The sequence below is a fragment of the Mastigoproctus giganteus genome, chromosome 1, assembly GCF_048544385.1.
Source record: "Mastigoproctus giganteus isolate SK-2022 chromosome 1, ASM4854438v1, whole genome shotgun sequence".
Classification (NCBI taxonomy): domain Eukaryota; kingdom Metazoa; phylum Arthropoda; class Arachnida; order Uropygi; family Thelyphonidae; genus Mastigoproctus; species Mastigoproctus giganteus.
This window is the reverse complement of record NC_143575.1, coordinates 222,261,664-222,273,780: the sequence shown is the minus strand read 5'-3', so window position 1 is coordinate 222,273,780 and position 12,117 is coordinate 222,261,664. Positions and strand designations below refer to the sequence as shown.

The 12,117-nt window shown below is 37.5% G+C and overlaps 1 protein-coding gene across 2 annotated transcripts in view; it reads left to right on the top strand.

Moving 5' to 3' along the window:
- Positions 1-12,117, top strand: part of Mondo (MLX interacting protein mondo) — a 289,601-nt gene that overhangs the window by 263,019 nt on the left and 14,465 nt on the right. For both annotated transcript variants that reach the window (XM_090376144.1, XM_090376138.1), the window contains exons 16-17: positions 2,818-2,941; positions 7,309-7,438. In XM_090376144.1, coding sequence (XP_090232270.1) covers positions 2,818-2,941; positions 7,309-7,438 — 254 coding nt within the window. The remainder of the gene's footprint in view (positions 1-2,817; positions 2,942-7,308; positions 7,439-12,117) is intronic.

Sequence of the window (12,117 nt, the reverse complement as noted above, 5' to 3'; positions counted from 1 at the left end):
GTTTCTGTATAAAAAAGGAAGACAATTTACTCATAGGCTGACCACTTAAAGAGTGGAAGATTAAGAAAGATGGGCAGGGGTGCTCCATCCGGTCAATCTTCTGTCTCTTTGGGTTTTCATTTTCCATGTCTACATGGTCTGTATTTACTATGTTTGCTCCTTTTAGCCCTTGGCAAGAGGACTTATCTGCCAAGGTTTTTGGCCGCGCCACGGGGAGGCAGGAGCAGTGCCACTAGGAGGCCAATCGGTTAAAGTGTTAGTTGGTTAGTGAACTAGAAATATATGGATAAATAAAAAAAGGTGGGTTTCCTTTTTGTGTTTTAACTTGTGGCTTTTCAAGTACAAAACGGTTTTAAATAAAAAGATTGCCAAGAGAAAAGTAGGAACTTAGAAATAACTTCCGTCACTTTTGAAGAGCTTCATGGATCCACTCTATGGATCGCAGAAATATCTCTTGACCTCGAATTTGCTTGGCACCCAGGCCCTGTCAGATATGTAAAGTAAGTAAAAAGTAAAGTGCAGCCATTATCAACCCACTGCAGGATGGAAGCCTCCTCAACAATTCATGCTGAGGGAAATGGACCACAATCTGCCACGCTGGTCCAGTGCGGGTTGGCAGATCGACCGTATTCAGCAGTCAGGCTGTCAGATATGACTTCCCCTTAACAAACCCATGCTGTGTCTGGACTATTACTGCAGTCTTGTCTAGATGATCCTGCAATACTTCTTTAACCAGCAACTCCATTATTTTCCCTGGAACAGAAGTCAAACTAGCGGGTCTGTAATTACTCGTGTCACCTTTTGATTCCCCTTTGTGAATTGGAGATACATTTGCACATCTCCAGTCTGTGGGGACTTCCCCTGATTCCAAGGATGCTCTCATAATTATGGCTAAGGGTTTGTTTACTTCCTTTGCCACTTCCTTTAATATAACTGGGTAGATCCCATCCACCGCAGGTGCCTTTCTTATGTTTAACTTCAACAACTTCTCCTCCACTTTGCTCCCAGTTATTACAAACTTTAGCTTAAAGCAAATTAAGATGAATATTTTCTTTTTTCAGAGTTGTTGGTTATGGTCATAAACTTCATTAATTTGTTTTAAAACTCTGAAAATGCATCTGTATTATTATTATTATTATGTAGTGCACAGAAGTCCTAGGTTTTAGCAGCATAAAAAAAATAATGATAATTAACTACCTATGTGTTTGACTTCTCACAGAGGCATCTTATTTCAGTAATTAATAATTCACTGGCTGAAAGAAAACCTCCTACAATCTATTATAATCCTCTGTAATTAAAATTTGTCCTCTCATTCTAGTATCATTTATAACTATAAACATTTCACCTTCGTTCATGTTACTGTCCACTTCCAGAGCATTATAAACCTTACGTTAGATCTCTTCTAATGTACCTAATTACAAAATTTAATAACTCATATAGTTGCATTATAGCTTTGATGCCCTTGTCATTATAGATTTGATGGCTATTGTCTCTCCTCGTATGGACATCCTTTAACCAATTGCACCAGGAATATTGCCCATCTTAGGACCCTTTCAAGAATTTATTTTTTTTTTTTAAGGAGCAGTATTTCAAGTGTGATTTTACCATTGTCTTATGCAGTGTAATTATAACTTCTATATCTCTGCAAGCAAATGCTCAATAAATTGTTGATAGGGCATCATGGACTTTCCCTGCTGTTTGTCTACTTTATATGGAGAACTTTATTCCTGTCTGGATCATTAACCCCCAAATCTCTCTCTCTCCCTCTACTGCCCTTAATTCAACTCCTCCTAGTGTATAAGTTATTTTGGAGTTATTTCCCAATTGTAAAACCATGTATTTTCATTTGTCAGCATAAAAACGAAGTTTCCATGTTTATGACCATCCAACCCCATGGGCATTACTTGTTATTAGGCTAAAAAGTTTTTATAATAAAAGTCTTCTGCAATAACTTCAGCATCACTAATCACACACTAAACTTCTTGATCGTTGCCTCCATGAAGTCGGACTGACTGGCTTGTAGTTACCCACTTTGCTCTTAGAATTATCTCCTTAAAATAAGACAATTCAAAGAGTGAAGTAGTTGCCTTCTTGTAACTTCTCTTTGATCTTTTTATCTTTAAAGAACTATTATTTTTACCATCCAAAACTCCATAGACTTCTTTTTTTTTCTTTCAAACAGCCATTCAGAATAACTCCATTCAGAAGCGGACATGTTTGAATTTTTAATGTTCTTTGTTCCCTAGATATATCAGAATTTTTTGCATATATTTTTGGACACCATGTATAATAATTTCTGGTTTAATTGTCATTTGATACTAATGTTCACTATTTATAATAATAATTTAAGCAAACCCATGTTTAGTCTCTAGAGTAGCATTCCCGGCACCCCCTCCCCCACCCATGTATGGTACTACTAGTACTAATACTTACTAATACTAAGACTAGGTGGTAGATGATTCTTAATCAACCAGTGCAGTACCGCCACTTTGCTTATTGCAGGCTTGAAGTGGCAAAACCCATGTTTAGTCTCCAGAGCAAAGTTTCTGGCATCCCTCCCTTTCCTTCAACCCCTGTACGGTACTAAGTACTATAGGTTTTGATACCTTTCGTGTTTGGGGTTTTCATAAAAAATAAAAATCTTGTAAACCACAGGATAATCATTTATACTATGTGAAAATATTGTTATGGTCATGTAAATTCAAAATAAAAGCAGTACTTCATTGCTGTTAATTGGACATTTTTGTAAATTATGTGCACAGTTCTAGAAATCTATTTATGTTTTATTGTAGTTTTTTCAAAACAAACCTTTTTCAGTATGTTTCAGAATCAACTGCCTGCAACAGGAGCCCCTGTGCCTTGTCAGAGGACTAATAGATTGAAAGAAATGTTTGAAGAATATGTCAAGCATCAAACGTTACAAAACTGGAAGTTTTGGATTGTATCCTTCAATATAAATTATAATACATAATATAAATATTAACTTCTCTGCTGATAAATTAATCCAGCCTAAAATATAAGTACATGTTTCATGCTTAAAATTTATTATCTTTCAATATTACAAATATTTATGATCATTTTTGTTAGAGAAAGCACAAACACATGACAGTATAGTGAATATGCCACTTCCCAAGTAAATGCCCAAGAATAAGACTACAAGGAGTGTTTGAAAATTTGTCACCTGAGTATGAAGGATTTATTTGAGAGTGATAATTTCAACATTTTTGAACTCAATACACTTTTGCCACTGCAGTGTGTTAATTCGAGTTGTGAAAAAAGTTCTCTAGACCTCCAGGAATTCTGCTGCCCACTGCAGCAGTAACGTCACTGTCAGTGGTAAAATGGATGCCAGCCAGGTATTTTTTCAAATTAGGAAATAGGCCTGATAGTGCTAGATTTGGTGGATATGGGATATGATCCACGATTTCAAAGAGTGGAGCCATGGCAGTGGCTGTGCTGGTCCTGATCCTGATGGAACAAGGCTGCTTTGATGTTTTCATGCAAACAATTAACGAGGTCTGTGTAATATGTCCCTGTGACTGTCTGGGCCTTTCTGAAGGTAATCTACTTACTAACAACACCACATCAGCATCACAAAAAACCAATGTTATCACCTTGCTAGCAAAAGGAATTGACTCTCTTTGGAGAGGAAAAAGAGCAGTGTTTCCATTGTTTGGCTGCTCCTTTGTCTCTGGCTGAAAGTGAGTCTATGATCACACACTTTGCAAGGAAATTTTCTGGACCTGCTTGAAAACGATGCAGTGTTCACTTGACAACTCTTGTGCATTTTTGATCTGCTGTGAACAAATTTTGGGACCCACTGTGCTGACACCTTTTTCATAATGAGAACTCCTGTTATGTGATACACATGTTCATATGAGGTGCCAAAGACATTGTCACTCGTCAATCACTCATCACCACTTCATGCACTCTGTCAACAACTTCTGGAGTGATGGATGTTGCAGATATTCCACAGTTTGAGTTATCTTTCTTTGTTTAAATTCTGCTGCCCACTGGTTAAACATGGCATTGAAAGGGGCATTCTCCCCCAATGTTGTAGCCATATCCTTATGAATCACTTTTTGGCGTTAATCCCCTTTTCCCAAATATTAGATGACTGCATGGTGACTTATTTTGTCGATCTTTCTTTCCTCATTCACATAACTGTTGACTTCTGGACCTGTAATTGAAAAAAGGCATTACTGAAACTTGATAGGTTACTATTTGAAGTATTATACATTAAGTGCAGAAACTTTTCTTAACATTCTACCACTACTCTTTCATACTCCGGCCACAAACTTTCACCCCCTCAAACTTTTCAACCCCCATAGTAAAATACTGTACATTTATCTATTCATTGCCAGTACTAAATTCATTATGCAGGAAGAACTGGTGTTATGAATGATGAACAGGGTGACCATTATATACCATCTTATAATTCACATGTATTCACGTTTGGAATATCATGTTAGCATATTGGATACAAGAGATCCAACATTAGTATGAAATTCCAAAAATTATTTCAAAAGAAAGTTTAAGGGAGTATTGATTAATTTTTTTTCCTTCTTCCCTCTTTCTTATTGTCCTTAAATTGGCCTACATCTTAATATATTTGTCCCAAATCAAAGCTGGACCTGATCTTATGCACATGTTTTTCTAATACTGTTTTTGAATCCAGCTGTTCTTCCTCTTTGGAGTTACATTAATCATACTTAACCTTCCTAAACATATTGGAAAAAAGACCCTTTGCATAGAGAGAAGAAGCATATTATTAAACAAATCTTGCTGCTGTTATGAAACTGGAGGAATAAGAACTTTATTGAAATTATACACAGTTAAGATATAAAGATTAAGCATATAAGTCATAGAACAAACAGAAAATTAATAAATTAAAAGCAATAAAAATATAATACACATTTTAATAAGTTTCAACGTGATGTGCTTCTTTATCAGCTGTTGAAAGAATGGTATGGCCATAATCACTGCACATAAAGGGAACACTGCAGTCATTATAAACACCAAAGAGTACATTGAAAAAGATCAGAAGATACATGACAGATACAACACTTGGTGACTGTTGTTGCATGTGTGTTTACACACACACACATATATATATGCGATGTGTGAGCCAAAAGTTTCCCGACTATGGCAATAATTTAGACTTGCATTAGTTGCATGTTGGCATTGTCCCCATCAAAGTTAACCCCTCCAGAATTTATACATCAATCCCAAGGCTCCCACTGTTTGAAGCATCCCTGGAACTCTTGTTTTGTAATGCTGTCCAACACTTTCTACAATTCAGCTTTAATCTTCGCTATGTCTTCAAATCTTCATCCTTTTAATGGTTTTTCATTTTGGGGAGAGGAAAAAGTCACAGGCACCACCAGGTTAGGAGAATAAGGAGGGTGTGGAACCATTATCTTTGTTTTGTTTTTGGCTAAAAATTGCATTGTGATTGTAGAAGCCAATCGTAAGTGTACCATTTGTCTGGGCATTTTCGCTTAGTATCCTCTCTCAAATGCCTTAGGACCCTGGTATGGGACTGATGATTTACAATTTGGCCTGGCAGAAGGAACTTCTGATGAACAGTTCCCTCATTGGTGAAGAAAAAACAATCAGCATGCTCTTGACATTAGATCTGATTGCCTTGCCATTTTTGGATGTGGAGGTGGACTTTTCCACTGGAAGGACTGCTTTGTTTCTGGGCCATAATCATAAAACCAGCTTTCATCCCCTCTTACACCTTATAAAGGAAATTTCTGTTCTTTCTGACCTGTGCATGCAGGGGTCCCTGCACACAGAAAACCATTTCTGTTTCTGTTTACCACAGCAAAATGGGGCACTAATTTTGAACAGCATTTAAATTTTAACTGAAAATTTAAAAACCTAACAGCCATATAATTGCTACAAAACACAGATTACAAGATCTTCAGGAAGGTCAACAATTTGCCAACCTCAGAGCAAACAACACTAGCTGGCCTAAAGAAAGACAAATCCATCCATATTTCCAGAGCATATAAAGGGAACACCACAGGCACCAGAGTACATTGGAAAAGTCCAAGACCTGCTTAAAGACTCCAGCACATACAAACATTTGAAAACTGACCCTACCAGTCAGAGAAGAAAGTTGATCAATGCTTGACCATAAATATATAGGTGAGGTGCTACACAAGAAATTGAACCCCAACAGCTCAGAAGCACCATATCTATTTGCCAACATCTATTTGGTACATAAACTGATTTTCTAGCCAGATCAATCATTAGTGGTAGACTTCATCCTGAACAAAAGATTTCAAAATGATTTGTACAGCTCTCCCAAATAATCTTTAGAAACCAATGTACCTTGAAGAACAGTCAAGATTTAACCTTGAGATTACAAGATGTGCAAATTAATACAAAGGCATCTTGGTATCTTTTGACATTGACTATTTTCACAATACCTCTCTGGTTAAGCAAAAACATGTCTCCTAGATAGCCAATTCCAAGATGCACTCTTCTGTGGAAATGGGCCCTTCCTGTTTCAGCACAATAATGCTCTATTGTGTATAGCAAACAATATAAAAACCTAGTTTGAAGAAAATCAAATCCAGTAATGTTCCTGGTTGGTCCAGAGTACTAAATGTAAATGAACACCTTTGGGATGTACAGGAAAGTTAGATTATGGGATATACCTCTTCTCCAGTTGAAATGGTGGATTCATGTGTGTTCTCTCCTCATCAGCCATGTTGAATTTGCCAGAAAATTTAAATTTTTTTTTTTTTTTTGTGTGTGTATTTATTTGAAATATATTAACAAGATTCTCCATTTACTTACAATGTGACAGATTAAAGGAATCAGATTAAAACTGGATTAACCATTAAGTGTTAAAATTTAACATTTGTGTTAACTTATTTATATTTTATAATTTCTTAGTGGCAAGAAAATTTCACCCCCCCACTCAGATCTGCTTATGAGTGGGGGGTGGAATTTTGCAAAATGGGGGCTTAGTAATGATGTTAAAAATGTAGGTATGGTGGACAGCTTCAGGTGGCTGGATCTGTCCACTCAGACAGAGCAAGTTTCAGATCTGCTTATGAGTGGGGGGAGTGGAATTTTGTAAAAGTAGTCATCAGTCATTTACCTTTAATTTATTGCCCAGCTTAACTATTTACTTGAAACCAATACATATTAACATGAATTCTGCTAAGTTATTTTCACCAAGAATAGGGGGAGGGGGGGGGAATTTTAATATGCTTACCTTATTAGTATAGTTATATTTATATCTGGAATTTTTATTAATTTGTTTCCTTTGGCTTAACTGGAATTTAGTTCAGCTTATTATTGGAGCCACTTCTGGAGACTTATAATAGTAATGTATCTACTACTAGTGTTGATGAATTGTGCAAAACAGTTCTTGCTTGGTTGGACCAACACTGTTCATTAGTAGCACTAAGGCCAGGTAAAAAAATTGTGACACTTGTTTTTGATATTATTAGTTTTATGTAGCATTATATGTTATAGAAGTTCTTAAATAGATAATTAATTCTTAGATAAAACAGTAAAATTTTACAAGGTTACATGGTGAAGAATCCATTTTTAAAATAATATTTATTGATGTAATATGCACTTGGAGTACAATGTATTTATATCCTGACAAAAAAAAAAGGATGAAAAATCCAATCATAGAATAAACACAGTTTGCAGATATATTATACTGATGTCTCGTGTCCTAGTTAAATTTGGTGTAAATTCTAAACAATTTTCTAGTGTATAGCAACAGTACTATATACATGTAGTACTGTTGTAAATAAAGCAATAAAACAGCCGTGATTAAACCTGCAGTACTTAGCTCTGGCACCTTACAGGAAAAATTTTTAAATAGACAATGCTTCAGCTCTGTAAAATATTATTTTAAGAATCACCAATTCTTGCCTCTGATAATGGGACAAAAAATCCAGTCCCCACTATTAATTACACTGTACAACACTGCTTTTATTTTTTAGTGTATTTTTGTGCCCTGCTAATAAAAATGTTACTGAATATCTTCTACCTTTTTTTTTTTTTTTTGTAAAAGTTTGATTTTTCTCTGGGGTTGGGGATATATACACTGGTGTTCAAAGAAAGTGCATCACCTCTTAAAATTTTAATTGTTATTTGAATAACGTAAATATGTGGCAATATTGCATCAGATAAGATTGATACGTGTAGGTGATGTAATATTGCATCATCTGTTACTTTCAGCTATATAAGCACACTCTGCAAGAGTTGCAGTCATTCCTTGCTTGTGTCAGGATGGTGTTACATGCAGTTGACACCACGAAGAAAGAGTGCTACTGTTGCTTTATGTGAGGAAGGATGTTCTTCCCGTCATATTGCTTATAGAGTGTCTTGTAATCAGTCGACAGTGAGTAGATTTCTTTCCAAACTCAGGAATACTGGTTCTGCTGATAGGAAAAAAGGAACCGGACACAAATGAGTCTCTATGCCAAAGCAGGACCGCATTTTGAAGCACTTATGTCTTAAAAACCGTAAAGCTTCTTTGTCTGAGCTAAAAAGAGAATGGGAAGGACATACAGGTGTGGTAGCAAGTGCAGTAACAGTCAGAAGACCCCTCTTCAAAAATGGACTTGTGGCCCATTGTCCTAAGAAGAAGCCTATCCTCACACAAAAAATTAAAAAGGCCCGATTGATTTGGTGTAAGGAGCATGTCAAATGGACCCCCGAGCAGTGGAAGTCAGTTATTTTCTCAGATGAGAAGAAATTCAACCTGCATGGCTCTGATGAGAGACAAACGATTCACTGTAGATGTGGTGAAGAATACCATCCAGACTGTATGGTGTCTACAGTGAAATTCCCTACCAGCCAAATGATATGGGGCTGCATTTCGTATTGCAAAGTAGGTCACCTGCAGTTTATAAAAGGTTCCTTAAATGCCGATGGATACCTGGCTATACTGGAAGGCAAATTGCTGCCAACCATTAGAGACCATTTTAACCTGCCAAGTAACACGACTCTGCTCCTTGTCATTAGGCGAAAAGTGTAAGTAGGTACTTCTGTAGTTACCGTATTTCCCCATGTATAAGACGCACCTTTTTTCGAAAAATTTGGGGTCTAAAAACTGGGTGCATCTTATACAGTGGTTGTAGATCTTTTTTTACTTGCATTTTTCACGCTTGTTGTCTTTGCGCTCATTGTTTTGCACTTGTTACCGGTATATTATGTTACGTTCTGCCCAGAAATGGCTCAGAAAAGATTTTTGTACAATGCTGAATTCAAGTTAAAAGTGATCCAGTTTGCAAAAGTAAATGGAAATCGTGCTGCTGAACGTAAGTTTGGTCCTCCTCCAACTGAGAAAACAATCAGAGACTGGCTACGGGAAGAAGAAACCCTATTGAAAACGCCACGGCAGAAGAAGGCCATGAGAGACAAGTCAGCAAAATGGTCTGATTCAGAGAGGGAATTGAAGATATGGATTGAAGAGCAAAGGGCAATTGGAATTCCTGTGTCCACAAAGATGGTTCAGCATGAGGCAAGAATTGCTGATGAAAAAGAAGTTACTGATTTCAGAGGATGACACAATTGGTGCTTCAGGTTCATGAAACGGAATGGACTAAGCAGGCGTACATGCACCAGACTTGCCCAAAAGATGCCTGAAAGCTATGAGCAGAAGGTCCTTGAATTTCATCGTTTGTCATTCAGTGTCGGAAGACACATCAGTTTGAGTTGGGACAGATTGCAAATATGGACAAAGTCCCCCTTCAAAGTTACAGTTTTCAACAGGGGGACTTTGTCCCCCTGTTGAAAACTGTAACTGTGAAGACAAGTGGACATGAAAAGAGCCATTATACAGTTGTTCTAGCTTGTTGTCGACAGAACCAAGCTGCCTCCTATGCTGATTTTCAAAAGCAAAAGAAGACATTCCTCGAGGAGTGATTGTTCACGTTCATGACAAGGGTTGGGTGGATCAGGATGGGATGAAGATCTGGTTTGAGAAAGTTTGTAGCAAGAGACCAGGTGGGCTCATACGCAAACCTGCCCTATTGGTGCTTGATCAGTTCAGGGCACACACAACAAAAAACATAAAGAAGATTGCTGCAGAGCAAAAAACAAAACTTGCCGTCAAGTTTTGTTTTTCAACCTGGAGGCTTGACCTCCCAGCTCCAACCACTTGATGTCAGCATTAACAAACCCTTCAAAGCTGCCATGAGAGATGAATGAAACCAATGGATGAAGTCTTCTGGGGAAAATTTGACACCAGCAGGAAGAGTGAAGAAACCAACTATGGGTGAAAAGATCCTGGGATAATATCAAGATTGAGGACGAGGCAATATATGAAGACAGCGATTCGTCATCAGACACAGATGAGGACAAGCTAATGGATTGGAGTTTTGACAGTGATGAGGAGTTGTATGAATTTTATGATGAATAAAACTTGAGTTCAATAACTTTATGTAATACTTTTTTTTTTTTTTTTTTTTTTTTTCAAATTTCGGGCCCCAAAATTAAGGTGCGTCTTATACATGAGGAAATACGGTACTTTAGCTTCGTTTCTGCATTAGAGGTTCGAAGGTAATGTGTTTACATTTGTTACAGGTGAAAAATGGTTGGAAGAACGGTCCATTACAACTCTTAGCTGGCCAGGAAACAGCCCGGACCTGAATCATATAGAGAACTGTTGGCATCATGTGAAATCTGCAGTTGCCAGAAAAAAACCAAAGATCCTTTGTTAACTTCAGAAAGCCATAATTCGTGTTTGGAACCACAAACTATCAGTTGATTATCTTCAGAAATTGATCTTGTCAGTGCCTTGACGCTGTCATCAGGGCCAGAGGCAGTTAAACTAAATATTAGTTTGCACCTGGTGAACTTTTCATTTTGTAGTAGTAGTGGCATGTGATGCAAGAAAGCAAGTGTATGAGCTTATGCAGCATCAGCCAAAAAAAAAAAATATCACACCATTCCCTCCAAATGCCTGTCCAGTTCCTCCTTAATTTTATTTAACCTATCAACTTCCAAAACAACAGATGGAAGTTTGTTCCAGGAATTAACCACCCGCTGGCTAAAGGCAAATTTCCGCACATCTATTCTACATCTGACTTTTCTTAATTTGACTTTTCTTTTCTACCCTTAATACCATTCTGCTCTTAGGTTCATAATCTGAACAAGTGGAAGTATCCCATCAGAATTCAGTGTGCTCAACCCATTCAAGGCCTCATACATGTCAATCAGATCAGCACAGGTGCCTAGTCTCCAGCCCTGCAATTTGCAGAACTTAAGCCTCTCTTGGTAAGAGGATTCCTTCATTCCCCTCACCAATCTTGTTGCCCTTCTCTGTACACGCTCAAGCAAATCTACATCCTTCCTAAAATGAGGCCTCCAGACCTGTACGCAGTACTCAAGGTGTGGCCTGACCATTGCCTTATACAGAGGAAAAATCACCTCCTTTTCCCTGATAGCAAAATTCCTATATATCATTGACAAAACCCCATGACCTGCCCTGGCAGCCTGTCTGCATTGCTCAGAAAACTTCATATCTAACTGCACAATTACTCCCAGGTCTTTTTTTTTTTTTAATTTTCTACCACCTTAAGTATAGTACCACACAGTTGGTACTTTTCTCTGGGGTTACTTCTACCCATATGCAGTACTTTGCATTTGTCAAGGTTAAACTTCAGTTGCCACTTCTTAGCCCATCTGCCCAAATTTTCTGGATCCTGTTGCAGTAGCACACTGCCATTCTGCAAACTTCGACAATAAGCCTGATATACCTTCATCAATATCATTGATAAATATACAAAACAACAGTGGACCCAACACCGAACCCTGTTGACTCCACTAATAACATTAGTCCACGGAGAGCAGCACCCATTGATTACCACCCTCTGTCTTCTCCCACTCGACCATCCTTTTATCCATTGTAGCAATTTACCCTTAATACCATTCTGCTCCAATTTGTACAATAGTCTTCCATGTGCAACAGTGTCAAAAGCTTTCCTGAAATCCAAATATATCATATCAAAATTATTTTTTGCATCCAGTTCCTTTGTAACCACATCACAATAACCAATCAAATTTGCCAGACAAGACTTTCCCTTAACAAACCCATGCTGTGTCTGAATTATTGCTGCAGTCTTGTCT